General features: G+C 46.4%; 3 protein-coding genes across 3 annotated transcripts; 1 reads left to right on the top strand and 2 right to left on the bottom strand.

The window, feature by feature from the left end:
- Positions 1-1,082: 1,082 nt before the first annotated feature.
- Positions 1,083-19,073, top strand: LOC118421805 (complement factor B-like). Its single transcript, XM_035829306.1, has 17 exons — positions 1,083-1,398; positions 11,496-11,681; positions 12,035-12,208; positions 12,464-12,717; positions 13,113-13,269; positions 13,478-13,594; positions 13,842-14,054; positions 14,400-14,590; positions 14,792-14,903; positions 15,217-15,408; positions 15,694-15,979; positions 16,146-16,273; positions 16,538-16,597; positions 16,751-17,067; positions 17,306-17,432; positions 17,612-17,812; positions 18,210-19,073. Exons 1-17 carry the CDS (start codon positions 1,323-1,325, stop codon positions 18,605-18,607), a joined length of 3,189 nt encoding a protein of 1,062 aa, XP_035685199.1. The 5' UTR covers positions 1,083-1,322; the 3' UTR covers positions 18,608-19,073.
- Positions 2,647-6,222, bottom strand: LOC118421271 (proline-rich protein 36-like). The gene is made up of 5 exons (XM_035828492.1): positions 6,087-6,222; positions 5,402-5,872; positions 5,087-5,212; positions 4,401-4,610; positions 2,647-4,168 (listed from the first exon to the last, which is right to left on the bottom strand). The coding sequence occupies exons 1-5, from the start codon at positions 6,126-6,128 to the stop codon at positions 3,053-3,055; spliced, it is 1,965 nt and encodes a 654-aa protein (XP_035684385.1). The 5' UTR covers positions 6,129-6,222; the 3' UTR covers positions 2,647-3,052.
- LOC118421272 lies at positions 6,546-8,715 on the bottom strand. Its single transcript, XM_035828493.1, has 2 exons — positions 7,375-8,715; positions 6,546-7,034 (listed from the first exon to the last, which is right to left on the bottom strand). Exons 1-2 carry the CDS (start codon positions 8,605-8,607, stop codon positions 6,609-6,611), a joined length of 1,659 nt encoding a protein of 552 aa, XP_035684386.1. The 5' UTR covers positions 8,608-8,715; the 3' UTR covers positions 6,546-6,608.
- Positions 19,074-19,181: the final 108 nt, after the last annotated feature.

Below are 19,181 nucleotides of genomic sequence, written 5' to 3'. Positions count from 1 at the left end.
GGCAACTGAACCTCTGGTTGCATGGTTGATATTTAATGATGATAAGCTTTAGTTTAATTTCAAACACCGCAAAAAATATCATGATACCATTATCATGGCATTGTATTATTTTGCATTGAATATGAACATGATGTCTTAATTTGTATGATTGATATCTATCAATGTTCTCTTCTCAGTTACATAGGTCAAGTTGGAAAGTCTTGTCATGGAATTCAACGGATTCATTCCCTCATTAATTATGCAAATATAACTGCTCCTGTAATTTAGCTCCTTGTGCAAATTTTCATCTCATCGTGGACATATTTTTTCTAAGGTATCATGGAAATCTGTTTTTCTTCCTTTTTTTAAATTCAAAATTTCCTTGTATTAACAGAGTAAGATGTCACGGGCCCAAAAGTACATCACTTCTTCCTTAGTACATCAAAGGACATCTCAGATCGAAAATCAACAACCAAACTTAGAATCGGATGACTTTTGCTGCAGTGACCAACACCAACTCATATTATACCAAATATCATAACAATTCATTAAGAAGCTGTTAACTCCAACCTCGACTCCTTGCGTCTCAGTTGAACGCTACTTACTAACAGACACACAGGCAGGCAAACAGACCCGAAACAAGGGCTTCTTTCCGAAGTTAAAACTAAGCTGAATGGCACTGATACATAATCTCTTTTTCCTTGCATTCCTTCTGGTGGTAACATTCAACAGGGAAGGGCAGTGTGTGGCGCATGGTCATGTGTGTTTTTATGCGCCAGTTTTTAATGCTTCCTCATTGCTGCCCTCCCACAGATATGTATAAGAGGGCAATGTCACGGTTCCTTGGCACACCTCCATGTACTGAATCAGCACTAGTCTTACTTCCTTGTCGGTGTTTGTCAGGACATAAGCACACGTCAGCCCGATTTTCTTTGGATGGTAAGGCCACTACAGGTAAATCCAATCCCTTGCAGACTAAAAATGCAAGAACGGGAAGAAAAGAAGATAAAAACAATAGACTATAAACGTTGTAACAAGGATTGAAGCAACAAAATATGGCACCAAAGCCAACAAGTCTTCTATTCCTAAATTCAAAGAGTGCACTACGTGGCTTGTGATGTTGACCAGAGAGGAACACATTTCTTGTTTGAAAATCAGTCGAAATCATGCGAGCGCTGACGCTATCCATATAATTTACTTACTGTGACCTAAACAATAGATACCGGGCCGTGGCACATCGCCAAATGTCTGCACTGCTTTTACTTCCTTATCATGAGTCGTCCACAGTTGAGACTGAGCTGTTTTGAGGAAAGACCGGTATATTGAAGAGGCGCTGTAGCAAGATGCTGGTCGCTCATCTTGTCTTTTCTGTCCTGTTGGCGTTCCTTGGTGGGCTTGGGGCCACAGATGCTGTAGAAGGTAAGTGTCAAGGAATACATGCACCTTTGATCTTTGTCACTTCCTCACAATGACAGGAAGTCCATGAGAGCTATCAAATATGATACTTTCATTTCTTATCCAACTAATAATGCTATGGCCCACTTACCTGTGTGGTTCTGTTGTCATCAAAATGGTATTGGGGCGTTGGGGGGTAATAATACCAACTATTGTTGATCTTCCATACTTGTAAGGTAAAGGGAAGTGTTGTAGTCTTAGGACGAGACGTTAAGCCGTGGCCCTCTGTTCATTGCACTGAAAAAGCTAAATGGAACATAACAGTTATAGTGAAGCTGATTTGAATACATAATACGTAGTGTCCGTGGATTTGTGTAAAATGCGTTTTTCAGTATCCTAGCATGCTAAAACTAGATGCTTAAGTAAAAGCAATGGGCTGGGGAAAGTGTGCGGAAGTGTGCCCCAGACGACCCCGACCACCGGAAATAAGGTGGCGTTGCCCCATCCGAGGAAGTTGCTAGTAATGTGGATAAATATACTTTGACATGCCGTAAGAACTCGTTGTTAGGCCACAGGCACAGCAAGTACGGTAAAATTTATGGATGACACCATCTGCAGACTGCAAAAATAGTGAGATAGGGCGGAAAAAAAACAAGATGGCTACAAAAAACAAGATGGCTACAAAATAGACACCATAAGCGTTGTAAAAAGAGGAGTAAAAGTGACACTAGCATGGTAGATTGATATCACTTACAATATTGGTAACTACATTCATGGCTTCCACATTGGTGCCACGTTAACAACTATCCATCTAGTTTTACTTCTACAGCTACATTCATGGCTACAAGAGTAATGCCACTTCTAAAAGTATAACTATTAGGCTACAACACAACACATTTGCTCATTTTCGTCATGTTGAGCATCTTCAAAGAAGAAAACTTTTTTTCTGAAATCTGGCGAAAATTAACGAGTGCATAGTCTCCTTCTCATGCGTCTGGAGCGGCGGCGTTTATAACTTTAGTGGGTGTGCCTGTGTGTGTGTGGGGGGGGGGCGGTATCAGCGCTGATTCACCATTTTCAACATCGACCGACACCGATCACATAGGCTGCCTCTTGATGTACAGGTAGATTATAAGACATGCATTACATGTTGTACATCAGACTAATACCGTCTTTGACCTATTTGTTCTCGTCCATGATGCTAACGAACGTCTTTGATATCAGCTGCTACAAATCATAGACAACTAGACATGTAAGACAACGACTCGAATATAATGAAAAGTGCCTTTTTTAATCACAGGTCACAAATACTGTACACGTAAAATGTGGTATACGTTGAATCTCACATTTCATTAGTTAGGACACATACATAGCCGCGTTGACATGTGTTAACATTTGTTCCTTTCCTATAAGCTACAATACAATAACATAATGAAACCAAAATGTGTAGCTCAGGTTTTGATAAGGTCCCGAAAGTACGGCCAAACAGTTTTGTTGACGATGTTGTTTGCCACAGTTTGGCTAACATTTGGTGGTGTGGCATTTTTAGAGACAAATGCCATCGAATAATATCGTCAACGGGAAATGATTCTAAACCCCCCCTCCCCCGAAAGAAAATCATACAAAATAAATAGCGCTAATAAAATCTTTTTTTGGCCTTTTTTACTTGATAGTCTGTTTAGCAAATGTCCATCGCATCGTCATTATGTTGTCCCTCTTCCTGCTTGTTTGGCACAGCCGAGTCGACTGACGCGTCAACCATGTCGCACAACCCGGAGTCGGTCCAGTCGTACGGCTCGATCCACAGGTAGTTCTGGTACCTGGCCACCATGTGGTCGGGACATGTGGAGGTGGACTGTAACGGGGAGCCGGGGTGCTCCAGAACGCCTACTCTGTGGTACGGCGTCAGGTAATGATTCATCGGTTTGCGTCTCCCCGTGGCGCCGTAGCGGAGCGGGTAGCTAGGGTGGCGCGGCGAGCCCGGGCTGGTCGGGGGAGGGCTGTCCTGGACGTGCTCCAGCCCCGGGGGACGGGGACGGTATAACGGAGGGAGAGGCGGCGGTCTGCTCAAGCTCTTCACCGGCTTGCAGGAGTGCCACAGCCCGCCCTCTGAGCGGCTCAGGGATAGGTTAGGGGTGACGCCGAAGTTCCACGGCGTCTCGTAGCCGTCGACGCCGTCGTCTTCCTTCACGTTGTACGAAGTGTCGGAAATGTCGACAGGCTCACACGTATTGTACATTGACGCGAGGTTACTCTGCGGCTTGAACCGTTTGCCTGTATTAGTATCTGTCCCGATGCACGCACGCTTCTTAGGCCTTTTGTCGCCAAAACGAGTCGGCTGGCTGGTTGGCAGGAGGTTCAAGGAGCTACTTCCATTGCTTTGTCCCATTTTGCCAGTACTGGTAGCTGGGCTGCTCTGACCTTGCTTCTTGGGAAAAGCGCTTGTGGAGGATCCTGCTGTTGTTGCCATTGGGCTGTCCACATGCACATGGCGACTTGGGTCATCTTTGCTTTCAGTTCCAACTAACAGTCTAATGGCGTCTTCTAGAGGAATCCTGTCTGGCAACACTGCCGGCAAAGCTGGTGTCGCTGGTGCCGTGATTGTGTTGTTGTTCATATCTGACGGTGGCGCCATCAATGGTACAGCCATCGCCGTTCTGGTACTGGAGCGACCTGTGGATGCTGTCGCTGGGCCCAAGTTGTCGGTTTTCCCGGCTTTCACTGCAACGGGTGGTTTCCTTGGTTTGCCTTTTTGACCCGCCTGCGGCTGGTTGTTGTTGCTCTCCTTCTTCTTCTAAAAAAAGAGGCACCAAAAGTTACGTTAATGACGAAATACCGAGACGAAGTACCGAGACTATTGCGTGGAAGTCCACTTTAGGATTTAGAGGATAGTGTAGCATTACAAGCAAATTTGGCACCAATTTAGAGGATACATGTATGTGCTAATTTGACCGATTGAATGGCTGCTAGAAGAAAAAAGTACCGTTAACTGAATGATATCTGTTATAACAAAAAAGAAAACTAACCTGACGTGTTGTGAACGGTGACGCCTTTGGAGTGGACAGTGACGCCTGCTGTCGTGCGTCACTTGACTCCTGACGTACAGCAGCTTCACGGCCCATACTTGGGTAGCCCTGTATCGGCATCCATGCTGTCGCTGACCCCACTGCAATAGGTGGTTCCCATGGTGGCGGTCTGTCGTTAAGTCCCGCCTGCAGCTGGTTGTTGTTCCTCTTTTGAGAAAAAAAGAGGCACCAAAGTTTAACTTCATGGCAATACGGAGGTTAAGACCTATTTCATGTAAGTCCTGTTTAGGAGTTTTGAAGATATTTCGGGTATTGTAGCCCTTAAACTGCCAGAGTTTCAGCCCTATTAACTGCTATCAGTGCCAGTGTTGACTGCTGACCTCTAAAAAGAAACCCCCAAACAATGCCGAAGTCCCTAACTTCCGGGGTTCGTGCGCTACACGCGCGCAAAGCTGCTACTTCAGGGGAATGCACTATCCCGGATATATCCGGGCACAGCACACAGGGTATGTATATGTGTGCCGGATATATCCGGGTTTGGCAGTTTAAGGGGTAGTATATTACACGCAATTTTGGTACCCCGTAAGTACGTATACAAAGATATGCCTAAGTGACCGATTGAATGTCTGGCTTGAAGAAGAAAGTAGTGTACTGAATAGTGGCCGTGTTATAACGAAAAAACTGACCTGAAGACCCTGTATTGTGAGCGGTGACGTCATAGGCATGGGCAGTGACGTCTGCTGTTGTACGTTGCCAGACTCCTGACGTGCGGCTGCTTCACCATACATACTGGCTCTTTGCTGCCTCATAAACTGTCGGGAAAATGGGTGCCAACGTTTAATCGCTTACTTAGAGACCTCGTCACATGAAGATCACCACACAGGCATGGTCAAAGACGGAACGTATGATTTAATGCAGAAGAGTGCACAGTGTTGAATATTAACATCACACAGGGAAAGACAATGATCTACAGTATCATTTGTCATCAGGTAAAATCTGACCTGTAAAACCTGCTGAGGTGTGGGCAATGACGACAGGGGTGGCGGATTGGACGGCCAGGGTTTGCGCAGTGACGTCAGAAGTGCCGGATTGGACAGCCGAGGTGTGGGCAGTGACGTCAGGAGTGGCGGATTGGACAGCCGTGGTGTGGGCAGTGACGTCAGGAGTGGCGGATTGGATAGCCGTGGTGTGGGCAGTGACGTCAGGAGTGGCGGATTGGCCAGCCGTAGTGAGGGTAGTGACGTCAGGAGTGGTGGATTGGACAGCCGAGATGTGGGCAGTGACGTCAGGAGTGCCGGATTGGACAGCCGAGGTGTGGGTAGTGACGTCAGTAGTGGCGGATTGGACAGCCGAGGGGTGGGCAGTGACGTCAGTAGTGCCGGATTGGACAGCCGAGGTGCAGGGACTGCCGCCAACCTCTGCTCGTGTGAGGAGGGAATTTCAGCATCGGCATTTCTTATGGAGCGAATGCCCTGTGAGAAAAAGTTAATTTCCGTGTAAAAAAAGCGAATGCCATCTGCACAAAAGATGACATTTGTAAGAGTATAGGGGATGCTGATCTACGTGTAGGAACAAGTTTAAAAAAATATAGTGACATGTTTATTAATTTAAAGAAATGGTTAACAAGAAAATGGTTGTCAGAAAAGTACACTGTATGAACCATCGATGTTCCGTTTGTTATCTGACCTGTTCAATTTCCTTCGCTGTATACACAGCCTGGATGGGCATGGACCTCAGGGGTGTCTGAGTTGAAGATCGTGGCGCGCGCCGTCGTCTGTGGGCGTTTTCATCAGCAGGACGACGCAAGTCTGACGTGGTCCCTGGCTGCCGTTTGTAACCCTGCAGACGCCCATCCGGCCGTGTGAGGTGCGGTTCAACACGTGACTGCGGTGGTGGAGGGAGACAATTTTTGAAATTCAAATAAAAACCGTAACAAGCAGTGTGTTATCCCCTGAACGGCGCCTGAAGCACATCTAAAATAGCCTATGTTAATTAATGATCTGAATAAGAGAATCCTATCTCCGGCTTATGTTTTTTTAGGCAAGTAAAGCATTAAATGCCATATCGGAGGGTATACCGCACTGGTGTCCACAAGAAATATGTTGGAAAGACTCCAAATGGCTGTTACTGTGACGATTCAGCTAATGCCACCACTCCGATGGAACATTAAAAAGCACCAAAGAGAAAGGATAAAGGAAAAAATCCAGATCAACACATGAATGAGGACTCCGGGATAGAACTCACCTGTCTGACGTCACTTGGAGGGAACTGGTCAGGACGAGATGACGTCATGTATCTGTGGGCGCTGCTGTGTCCTGCCTGGCTGTTCGTCCGGACACCATCAGGTACGATGTCACGGAGCCTGTTGTCTCTCGGGTTGTCCGTCCGGACACCATCAGGTACGATGTCACGGAGCCTGTTGTCTCTCGGGTTGTCCGTACGGACACCATCAGGCACGATGTCACGGAGCCTGTTGTCTCTCGGGTTGTCCGTACGGACACCATCAGGCACGATGTCACGGAGCCTGTTGTCTCTCGGGTTGTCCGTCCGGACACCATGTGGCACGTTTTGGAGTGGTGCAGCGACAGCCGTCGCCGCTAGGAGACGTTGTGCATTCCCACCGCTCTGTGACATCTGTTAGACAAGGATGTTTCCAAACGGACATGAGGTCAAGAAGCACTTAAAATCACGTCCATGTCGACATGTTTAAACACTGATCGCTGATACCTTTAAAATCACTAGTACACTATGCTGGACATCTTACTCACTTGTAAAATTTAGTTTCAAGTTGTCATTTGAAAGAATATACTTTTCTTGATCTCATGGCATCACGCCCATAACATAATATTTCCAAGATATACAGAGCTAACCCACGCACAACGTTTGGATACTTGCCGTCTTTGTTTGATATTTTTCACATGACAGTCTTTATCAATTAATGAAAACTGCTGATATATAGTTTATACCTACTCACCTGTGAAATGTTACTTGGTTGGATGAGCTGTTGGACAGGGTACTGCTGGGCCGGTGGTCTGATATCCGTCTCCTGGTCGCTAGGAGGAATCTGTGACTGACCCAGGCTGTGCCGGAGACGTCCGTCCCGACGTTTTGGGGAGTCCGATCTGACCAACTTCTCCTGTAACTCCGCTGCCGCTGGAGGCCCGCTGCTGCGGCTGGCTCCTCTACCTCCAATCTTCGCCGCCAGCGCCGCCGCCTTTTTGCGGAAGAGCTCCCGGAGCTTTTGGTCTCTTCTGATCTTCTCCTCCTCTCTTTTGATGAACTCGATGAGCGTCTTCCCAATGTTTGATCTCGATGACGTCGGCTTGTGCTTGATGACGTCACGCCGTCCATGACGTACGCCTGCGGTATCGCCGTCTGTACTGACTGCAGGTGTTTCTTCCTGGGTTGGTGCAGCGGCACTCACATCAGCTGAGCCGGACGAGGTAGGGCGGCTTATGGGGGCGGTCGTCTTCTTCTCTGCTGCCAGAGGGCACAGTGCCTCTTTACGGGCGCGTATTTGTGACGAGACTTCCGCTAGCTCGTGCTGGCTCATCCGCCGCCGTGCTTTGATCACTCGGCGATCGCGATCGGAAGTTGGACTCTTCTCCGTCTCATCCGAGACTTTGACTTTGGTGCCGTCATGCACTGTAGCTGCACCGGCGGTCACGTTTCTTCTGTCACCACTCCTGCATCTGTTAATGTACTCTTGGTACGAAATCCGACGTTTGCTGCCTTTGCCATCTTGACGACGGGACTCTTCCGAGTCCTCCAAGGTAGAGCAAGGGCGCTTTATGCTACCTGCATCGTCATGGCAGACGTTTGAATTGGTTGATTCGCTCCTTTTTACGACTATGTACTCTTTAGTTGCTCCAGCTGCCTCCTCGGCTTTGTATTGAGGAGGCGGTGCGACACGGCGGAGTGTCAGCACGATGGGAGTAGGACACAGCCGTCTCTTCTCCTTTCTGGACGGGGGAGCGGGGATGTGAGGAGTGGTTGGAGTGGAGGACGCGATCCGTGAAGACCTATCATGATGTGAGGCGCGCTTGTCTTGGCGCGGCCTGCCCCGGCTGGAGCTCCTGTAATCTTCTTCGTCGTCCTGTTCTGACTCGTCTCCGGACAGCCATGAGGTGTCGTATGGCTGGCTCCTTCTGTCTCTGCGCTTTGTTGTACTCGTGCGCTTTGACACAGCGGTCTGAAAGGTTACCATTGAACAAAGTATGATTATGCTGTTATGTTAGTTTGGTGGAATGCAAACATAGCTTGGTCTGCCAAGCAAGGGGAGTCCCTGGTGTTAAGGTCTTGGACCGGAGTTTCTCTTACAATTTTGGAGGTAGCCCTTCAAAATTAGCCAAAGGTAGCCAAAGGGCTACAGTTCAGCTAAGAAATGTAGGACGCAAAAAGTAATCATTACTGTGAAAAGCCGTTACTTGCTTCTTTCAGAGAAACGTATTGATATCGTCTGTTGCCTCTTTATTTGGGGTAGAAGATGTAGAAATGTCGATTTCGGACACGAAAAGCATCATTTGGTAACATTTTTTATCGAAGCTGCTTAGAAAAAAAAACGAATTTCCGAAGACAATGGCCTACCTGGCAGAGAAGCTATATGAGTGAATAATGAAAAAAAATCCATGTGATAACAACGTTTACACCAGCCAATAGGGAGCAAAATTGAGGGAGACAACAGCGCACTTCCGGCCTATTACAGCACCCTTCCGCAGGTAAGATTTGAACTCCGACCCGGAACCTTAAATAGCCATTTACATACAGGTAAACAGGACAGGCTTTCGACTACTTACTTGAGTATGAATAGAAATACGGGAAAGCGATCACACATATCCTTGTCACCAAAAAATCGTCCACGCACAACGAAATGTACCCGTCCATGGTGCTGAATTACTAAGCACGTGGGAAAAGGCTATGATTTCTGTTTTTTTCTAGTTTAGCTAGGGCAATATCAGTTCAGTATCTATCATTATGCTGGGATTGTAAGGGTCAGATGTCGATACGACAAATTAGAATAATGCCTGTCGGATAAAAAGACTATCGAAAATTCGAAACAACACGTCCTGTTTGTAAATCTGTCCGTTAAACACTACTACATACCAACAGAGGATCACAGGGTGTTTTGGTGAGGATACGTTGAAGGTTCAAGTGTCCTAAGTTACCTTGTACGTAGTGCACGATGTGTCTTGTTGACACGTCTTCAGCTGTCCTGAACCGTGTCTGTCCTGTCCCTGTCTGCCCCGGCTGGGGCTCCGATCGTCGTCCGTGAACTCTCCGTCACCGGCCCGCCATGACGTTCCGTAGGGCTTCTTCCTTCCGTCCCTGCGCTTTTGCGTCACTGGGCGTTTCGTTAAAACCGCCTGAAAGCGTTATAATGGTAACATTGATCAATGATAAAGTCGTAGAACCTAGATTCTGCACAAATTCATTTGGAAAGATAATGAATTTGGAAAGAGGAAGATGAAGACGATGTCTGAACACATCATACTGTATAGCTATTATTTTCCTTCCTTCAAGAAAGATAAGGAAACACATAGACTTCTGAATAACAGCTAAGACCTCATTGTGCTTTGGTGAGGACACGTTAAAACTGAGTGTCCGTACCTTGTCGTGAGGCCGAGCGCTGAAAGCTCGGGTCTCCTCCTCTACACGCTGTGGCAGCGGGAGGGTTAATCCGGAGGGAAGCAGGAAATCTAAACGTGGACAAAATGGACTTTGTTGGCATTGATAACAAAGGTTTCAGTTACCTAAGTCATACATGTACACAGATAAAGGAATAGGCAACTATGTATGTTAACAAGTAAAGTGTACAAGTCAGTTTGACTTAAAAGTTGTTGATGCTCACCAAACTGCTGCTCCGTTCTTGACTCTCGCTCTTCTCTGTGGAGAGCGTCTCTCTGCGCCGACTTAGCGGCTCCTTGTGTCCTGGTGACACCGAATCTCTTTTCTTTACCTGACTTTGGCATTATGAATGCCAAATAATCTGTTATACGCGCGAAAATACTTCTCAAACGGCACGGGTGAAAAACACGTGCGTTCTCGGGGAAAGCTAGAACTGCTCTGTTTACTAGACCGGTTGCCAGGTTCGACTTCGAGGCATAAAGATGTTCTGGAACGGGGCATTGTTGGGTGGGGCGTTCTTTCATCCTGACCTGAGATGACCCCAAACTGGGTACCATTCGGGAACAAGAGACACCGAGTAGAAAATAAAACAGTCTAGTAAATAAGCCAATCTCGTTATAAACACTAACATTTTATACTGTCAAATCCTGAAGACGACGTACATGTGTTGTACTATATGTCCTGTCAAGTATTGAGATTATATTACCCCGGTACCCTTATATTGCAAATTGGTAATTTACCACCTGCAACACGAGTCAACCATACTACTGTCTACTAGACTAGTATCAAATCTATGGCTGTACTGTGTACGCTCCTGCGTGTTTGGAGAACCATTGGGAGATAGTTGAGGTGGCCTCATAGCCCGTAGTAGACGCACACTTACTGTGTATTGTTTCTGATACACTGTTAAACGTTGTTAAAAAAATGAAACTGGTGTAGATAAATGATCAAAGCCCGCGTACTACCCTAGACTAGACTTCTTCGACAGAGAGCAACAGAGCTGAAAAAGTTGCATGGTTGTTCTTCCAACTTTTTTTCTACCACACTTCTGTGAAAGCCTTACGCTTATTCGCGATTTTCAACATCGGCCAACATGGGAAAGGGAACAAACTTAGCCCCCCCCCCAAAAAAAAAGCCACTGCTACTTGGTCCTACTTAAGGCAAAACTTGGTTTTATGACTTTCGCTTCATAGCTCCTTCAAATGGCGCACCCAGTGTGCTGTGTTCAACAGAACGTGACAAAAATTGTGATTAAACTAGATATGACGATATTCTAGTGCCACAGTTTTGAGTATTCATATAGTGTATTTATGAGCGAGCTACATGCAATGATGGTATACATATGATACATAATAATGGTATTCGATCAGTCGGCCATAGACACTTGGCCACAGACACTAGGGCATTCGGTCGGTCGGTTGCCGGAGCTTGCTACGTGTAATTGCAATGTGTCGTTCTGGACTATTGCAGCAACAGCCCTTCAGTGTCCGAGTATAAGATCACCGGAGAGCGGCAGGCGGGTAGGCACAAGGACATCCGTCGGGTCCACCGTGCACTTCTCGTGCTTCAGCGGGTACACCCTGTACGGGTCCCCGAAGAGAACCTGCAGAGAGGACGGCACATGGAACGGCACCGACACAACCTGTGACGATGAAAGTATGTTGATATTTCATTCATGGCTTGGTTTCTTGCTTACCGAAAATGAAAGGGATAATAGATTAAGAATGAAGTAAACAAATCAAAGCACGATGGTGACTGAAATGTAATGTAATATAATTGAATTGTATTTGTGCTATAATTTTACATGTGTTAATACTGTGTGTAGAAATGGCCCGTATGATAGCGGACAAAAAGCTGAAAGGGTTACTGGTGGGTCTCATCCTTGCTCCTAGAACTAGAACTGTATAAGATTGAATGCATACTGTTTACATTGTTAGACGGTAACAGCTGATGTTCAACGTCCGGTTTTTTTGTGTGCCTCTTGCTAATTTTTCCTGTGGCACTTTTAGGGTCCGATTGCCCAGTTCTACCGACGCCAGTTAACGGCAGGAAGACAGGGAACAGCTACAATCGTCACGACGTCATCATCTTCCACTGCAACCCTGGGTACGAGATGCTCGGGTCCCGGAGACGGAAGTGCCTGCGGTCCGGAGAATGGTCGGGAGAGGACACGCGGTGCTTGGGTAAGTAAAATTGGGAGTAGGAAGGATCGTGGCGATTGGAAGTTTACAGTTCTTGGTAAAAATGTCGGTAAAACTAATCAAGATCCACAATGTTCTAGACTTGTTTTAGTGAAGTTGTACAATTTCCCCATTCTTGATACACCAGCACATTTACTGAAACAATTCATCACAGATTACATGTAAAGGCACATAGCGGTAAAATGGGGTACCTTACGACGTCACAAGGTAATGTAGGCATGAAATTTCCACATTTAGGGCCAAACGACTTCGACAGTGTCCCGGATGTTGCAGCAAACTTCGGCATGAGATTGGACGCCCTCGCGCATGCGTCCTGTTCCAGCCATGTGGATAGAAACAACCGAGACCAATGCAGGGGGTCCAGAGCCAGGTTCCTCGACACAAACAACCCCAACGGACTGGATCTGTACTTTGTCTTTGACGCTTCGGAAAGTGTCGGTGACCACCAGTTCAATGCTTCTGTTGATTTCGCAAAGGCTCTTATTGGGAAGGTAAGCTTTATTTCCATACCACCATTATCACCGTTGGAAGAGTTTCTATCTTAAGTGAATATCAATGAAGTAAAGGCTGTGAAATGCAAACGTTCAGTGTGGCTGAGCGGTGGGTACAACAAAGTAAGATGTATGTGCGACAAACTTAATTGTGGGTCGCATGCGCAGACAGAATAACTGACACGTGACTTACAGAAATGGGTCAAAGTGCCTGGAAGCCTATACCGCCCCCCGTCCAAATCAGCTTAGAATCGTTCAGTCTTTATTTTTATGCAGTGCTGTCGTTTGTGTGCTTATGCTATGTTAAATCTGTAGCCAAGATTGTGACGCGTCTTTGACACATACTTTGCACTTACAATAGCAATTGTAACTTTTCCCCTATCAAATACTTATAGGTTGGAGTATCTACTCTTCCTGGCGGAACTCGAGTTGGTGCTATTGCGTTCGCGTCCAAAACAAAGGTGCTATTCTCCAAACAAGAGGTCCTGTCCGTCCAAGATACACTGGGCCGCCTTGACAATGTCGACTGGTCTAACCTGTCCAAGGAAATAAGTATGTTGTCAATTATTTTCAATTATGGTATTAGGGAACTGACGTGACCTGTGTGTCTAACTGAGCAGTTCACTATCCTACCGTGGTAAATGTCCAATGACCTCCACTGGGCCTCTAGGAAGTGCAACTACGGCAGAAAAGGTAGAGTAGTAAATTTTACTGATTGATTGATTGATGTATTGATTAATTTATGTATCGTTTGTGACAGACAGCGGCACGAACACGAGGGAGGCTCTGAAGTTTCTCAGGGAGAACATGATAGTCGCCAGCCAACAGGTCTTTCCTGAACGGGCGGCTAAACAAGCGGTTATACTTATCACAGACGGTAAGTACGATTAACGTGTTATATTTCAAAATTTCGGCTGAGATTTGAGGACATCTTGAGCGCTCCAAACGTTGTGAGATTTGAGTTCGTTTCGTACCCTTATGAGAACACTTATAAACTTGTTCCCTGACTTTGATCATCATTACTGAAAAATCAGTATGTATCAAATAACCTTCAATGATACAGTCGATACATTTATAAATTTTGGGATCGTTTCAAAAGAGAAAACATGTCTACGATGTTTCAGGGGTTCACAACATGGGTGGCGACCCTTCGGCAGAGGCGCAGAAGTTGAGGGAGGACGAAGACGTCGAAGTGTTCTGCATCGGCGTAGGGAAGAACATCGTCAAGTCACAGCTCCAGAAAATAGCATCTGATCCTCCAAGGGAACATTTCTTCGTCTTAAAGGACTACTTGACTTTGGAGTGGCTCGTATCGAACGTGACTAGCAACAGCATCGGTAACTTTACTCTTTGATGATAATAGAACCCACCAAGTTTGTCAAATTATTGCCATCTACACTAGAAACCACTTCAATACACTGCATGTATTCAATGCAATATGATAACCTCTACCAGGCTCCATAGGTCTCTGGAAAAATTGTAGAAATTGGCAGAAAACACGCCAGAAGAGTCGGATGGCCGAGAAGTACAGTTTGCCAGGCCGGCCAACAATCCTAGGCCAATTAACTCTTACCAGGCTTTTATTCCTAGCTTGGCTTAAGTCCCCTATTCGGCCAGGCAGGAATCTGGTAGAGACTAGTAATATGACACGACTTTGATATTTGCTGTTGCTTACTTGACAGACTATTCGCTGTGTGGCGTATCAGGGCGGACAACTCCTCCGGTCAGAGGCAAAATCATAGGCGGGGTGACCGCAAGACATGGAGCCTGGCCTTGGCAAGCCGCCATCTTTGTTGGGGACGGAGGTAGAAGCGTCCGGAAGGTCAGCAAAAAACTACTACATGAGTCTTTCGAAACCCAAATGGGTCCGTTTGCCTAAGATAATGCATGGTTCTAACATTCATTGCCATTGTTCTAGGCTAAATCTCTTCATTTGTAATCATCGATCCGTACAGCGCAAAACATTTTACTTTATCCCTGCTCACAAGATGTTTTTAGTAAATGTTGATTCAGTCATTTTGCTGTCATCATCATTCATAGCAATCCCCATGGTTACAAGATGTCTCTGTTTCAGAGTAATTATAACTTCCACTGCGGAGGAGTGTTGGTGACCGGTGAGTGGGTCATGTCAGCGGCACACTGCTTTCCGCCTGACAGAAACATCGAGGAGTACAGGATATATTTGGGTGAGCTTGTCACAATCGGTGTTACGTTCTCATCTATTTGTTTCGTAATGTGGTAGGAATATTTTGCAATGGAGTACACTCATCATAGAAAAGATGATATATCATTGTATCACTCAATGTCCGTTTCATCCTTGGAACAAATAGATGCTATCCAACACTCTCACGAATGAAAACTGTCAAAATGTAATATTTATCATGTGTTCATTAAGTCACAGTGACTATATATCACGACAAAGATAGGGTTCTTAATGTTGCTAATACCGCAAGCACGAAGGGAGTAAGATTGTAGGTAATTTGTAGCTGTTTATCTCAGGGATGTTGGCACGCAGTGACAAAGACCTTGGCAACGAAGTACACGACTTTGGAATCCGAGAGCTTCACGTACACCCCAGGTACGACCACGAGCGTCTTGATTACGACTACGACATTGCCTTAATCCGTCTGTCCCGCCCGGTGACGTTCGGACCTTACGTCAGGACAGTGTGTCTGCCCGGAGACATCGAAGGTACCGACATTAAGAGTAATCGCTGGGTTTAGATCAGAACTGTGTGTTTTCCGTCATAAAAAAAAGTAACGTAATCACTGATTGGCTTGGGCTACTCGACCTACGTCAGCTTCGGTACGTCTGGATTTCGTTCTTTCTCTTAGAGGTCAAAAGTGCCGACTTTGGAAATAAATCAAGGTTGACTGGGTGGTTTCGACCAATGAGAAAGTACAATTGTATGTCTAAGACCTCAGACCTTCCTTACTTCACTATCTAACTTATTATCTTATTTCCGTTTACCCAAAGTTGACGAATTTAGACGAGAGAAGTCTGGTTACGTCACTGGCTGGGGTGTGACCTCATCAAAGTCATGGCGGCCCGCCAAGCACCTTCAGCAGGTGAAGCTGCCCATACGCAGCGACGGCGAGTGCCTGCGCGAAATCAGCACCAGCAAATCTGAACAGGCCCTGTCGTACACGGACAGGATGTTCTGTGCGGGACACCGGGCCCGGGACAGCGGAGGGCCCCGGGACGCCTGCCGGGGGGACTCCGGGGGACCTTTCGTCGTCAAGCACGTCAAGAAGGAGGACAGGTAATCTCCAAGCAGATGTCTCATACGCCTTTCTGTAGAATTTAAACCGTAGTTCTGTGGCATGCAACAATTGTCTTTCATTGTATACTTGCTAGTTCTTGTTGCGCTCTTTATAAAAGCGTCATCTAGTTCAATCCTAGTTCTGCTTATGTTTCTCTTTTGGAAGGTCGCAGAGATGGGTTCTGACCGGTCTTGTGAGTTGGGGCGTATCTCCGGTGTGTGACGGCAGGGGCTATGGGTTCTACACTAACGTCACCAGCCTCATGGCGTGGGCTGGCACTATTCTTCCAGCAGGTGGGATAACTTTAAAGAAACTAGGGTTGGAATATTATGTATGAAATATTCGTCCATCATTTAGATCTCTTTTAACGTGATGCTTTAAGATGGTTTCTTCGCCCATTATAGCTACTAATTTGATTGTCTCTACAAATGCCTAGGTTGCCAAAGAAGAGATGCCAGTGAAAATCAAAAGCGATGGCATTAGGTGCCATAACGTTCACTAACCTCGCTGCAATGTGCAGCTTTTTGAAAATATTTCTTGTTTTATCTGTTCAACAGAATTGACAACAGTGGGTCCAGCACCAATGGAGTCGTCAACACTCCAAACTGTTCCAACAGGTGAGGTAACTTTCCGCATCTTCTAACAATAGGAGCAACAGAGACATTTAGAAATGCAACTTTGAATATAGAGCGTGACTTCAGAAACATGTAGGATGTAGTACAGAAGCAGTTTGGCATTTCGGAGCATGAGTGTTTCCATTTGTTCCCTAGAATCGACAACAGCTTCTTCTACATCAGTCGAATTGTCAACACCCAAAGAAGATGTGGCAAGAACAAGTCCACCTGTCACCCCTCAACCGGCAGAACAGCCCCGGGACAGGAAGAGGCAATCTGATGTCACGGATTGTGGCATCGTACCAACGAGGTTGGTTCGTACCCGTCATAGCCGCATCCGTCATCTGCACTTCCCTGTGGGACTTGTCCCTGTGGGCGGGAGGGACAGGCCCCGGTCGCGCATCGATGGAGGCACCGACTCGAAAAAAGGGGCATGGCCGTGGCAAACAGCGCTGTTTCTAAAGACAGAACAGGTATGGGCTCAGTCAGTATCCCTGTATATGGCCAACATGCAATGCCCAGTTGTTGATGACAAAGTAAAGCATGTAACAGACAAAACATACTTGTGAAATACGTCATCGCTGGCGTCACTACGTTAAACAGCCCAGTTTGGTCCAGTCCGGCCGCTAATGACAAAAGGTGGGCCTTCGATCATCTACAGCGTTTGCTACATGCAAGATTACTGTCGCCATTCCTACCTTCTATTTGCAGGGGAACAACAAATATTTCTGTGGCGCTTCTCTACTGAGATCAAGATGGGTCGTCACCGCCGCGCACTGCATCACGGGAGAAGTATATCGCCATGGCAACATTGACACCGACATTGTTGTAGGTTTAGGTACGTTTGTTTCAAGAAAAGTTGTTCTGGAGTTTATTTCTACTATTACTTAACGTATAGATACCACTATATCTGTTTATTTAATGATTTTCGAATTATCTTGTTCTCTTCAATGTATCAACTAGAATATCAACTTGTTAGGTTAACGTCATACGAAATCATTTTCCAATTCCATGCAGGTCTAACTGAAAGGTCCCTGCCTGGCACTTCAAAGACCGCGCATGCCCAGTATGTACCTGTGAAGAAGGCGTACATTCATGAGGACTATGACCGTTACAGTGACGCCTTTGATTACGATATAGCGCTGTTAGAGCTCCGGGACGCAGTCGTGCTGGGACCATGGATCAGACCCGTGTGCCTACCCACAAACGTGCGGCAAGGTAATCATCAACTCAAGATCAAGCAATGACTTGGCTGCGCAAAATTCATTTTTATGCGAAATGAAAGCTATATAGTAGAGTCCTCAGCTAACCGACATTTATCTCACCACAGTCATCCTTCAGTGAGACATCTGGAGCCGCATAGTTATGGGTAGATACGGTCGCTCGCCCACTCGGGGGTTCCTGAGTTGTAGTGGCCATGTTCTAAGAACTTTTATTCAGCCTACCAATAAAAGTTCTAAACTGAATAAAAGGCTGAATAAAAGTTATAAAATGGAACTATGCAGCTACAGCCTTACTGAGGGGTGACTGCGGTGCGATAGATGTCGGTTAGCCGAGTAATTAGTCCGTCACTCTACGATGTAAAGTTAAAGAAAACTGTTTTGATTTTTTTCAGGACTGAGGATGAGTGAGGTTGGCACGACCGGTACCGTCGTTGGGTGGGGTCGTCTCGGCGACGGGGACACGCCCACCGCCCAGATCCTGCAGCAGATCGCCCTGCCCGTCCAGTCCCACGGCACGTGTGAGCGTGCCATGGAGGCCGCGGGCCGGCCCACCGCACACTACACCTCCCGGATGTTCTGCGCGGGAGACCTCGCGGGAGGGCGGGACGCCTGCCCTGGCGACTCGGGCGGACCCTTCATGGTGTCCCGCGGGAACGACGGGAGGACCCGGTGGTACCTGGCCGGGGTGGTCAGTACGGGAACTGACCAGGGCTGCGGCCGACCCGGTCAGCTCGGACTGTACACCATGGTGGCCAAATATCTGGACTGGATCCACAGCGTCATCAACTGATGTCCGTTTGAATTAATGGCGACGACACAGTCATTCGCAAGAATCACTTAACTTGCAAACATTTTGCTCCGTTTCTTCTCATTTTTCTTATATGATTAATGGAGAGTAGCAGACACTCTGTGTTGCTCTATTACATTATGTAGCAAGTGGTAGGACAGAGCTGGAGAAGCTGGTCATCGTAGATATTAATGTGTTTGAGTACGAATAGACAGAGCAGTAGTTTGTTTGTCTAGTTTTGCTTTCAAACATTGCCTTTCTACTTGTTTAGATGTTGATCACACAATATGAATAGCCCCATCAACGAACTCTTAAAAACTGAAAATATTGACGGTGTTGATGGCAAGCACAAAAGTAATTTTTTTACAGTAGTTCCTTACCTTTTCACAGTTCTGTAGACTCTCAGGAATGTGTATGGTATGAGATTTTGGTACAGAATTGGCAATGAGACCATTAAAAAGACAGCCAAGCTGACTTGTGAGTTGAATGGAATGTTGTTGGGTCATCAGACACATGCATGTTAAAGAATCCAACACACACACACACGGACGCGGACACACACACACACATATTCAAA

This window comes from Branchiostoma floridae, chromosome 8 (genome assembly GCF_000003815.2).
Source record: "Branchiostoma floridae strain S238N-H82 chromosome 8, Bfl_VNyyK, whole genome shotgun sequence".
In the NCBI taxonomy this organism is placed as follows: Eukaryota; Metazoa; Chordata; class Leptocardii; order Amphioxiformes; family Branchiostomatidae; genus Branchiostoma; species Branchiostoma floridae.
Note: the sequence above shows the minus strand (reverse complement) of the source record. Positions and strands in the feature narration are given on the sequence as shown.

Bases quoted from the DNA above. Each gene is read 5' to 3' on its own strand.
- LOC118421272 (XM_035828493.1), bottom strand. From the start codon at position 8,607: ATGGTAACCTTTCAGACCGCTGTGTCAAAGCGCACGAGTACAACAAAG. The intron at 7,035-7,374 runs GTGAGTAGGTAT...CTTGTCTAACAG, and splicing joins AACCAAGTAACATTTCACAG to ATGTCACAGAGCGGTGGGAA.
- LOC118421271 (XM_035828492.1), bottom strand. From the start codon at position 6,128: ATGCCCATCCAGGCTGTGTATACAGCGAAGGAAATTGAACAG. The intron at 4,611-5,086 runs GTCAGTTTTTTC...TTTTTTTCTCAA, and splicing joins TCACAATACAGGGTCTTCAG to AAGAGGAACAACAACCAGCT. The intron at 4,169-4,400 runs GTTAGTTTTCTT...CTCTTTTTTTAG, and splicing joins CACCGTTCACAACACGTCAG to AAGAAGAAGGAGAGCAACAA.
- LOC118421805 (XM_035829306.1), top strand. From the start codon at position 1,323: ATGCTGGTCGCTCATCTTGTCTTTTCTGTCCTGTTGGCGTTCCTTGGT. The intron at 14,904-15,216 runs GTGAGCTTGTCA...TGTTTATCTCAG, and splicing joins GGAGTACAGGATATATTTGG to GGATGTTGGCACGCAGTGAC. The intron at 17,433-17,611 runs GTACGTTTGTTT...AATTCCATGCAG, and splicing joins CGACATTGTTGTAGGTTTAG to GTCTAACTGAAAGGTCCCTG.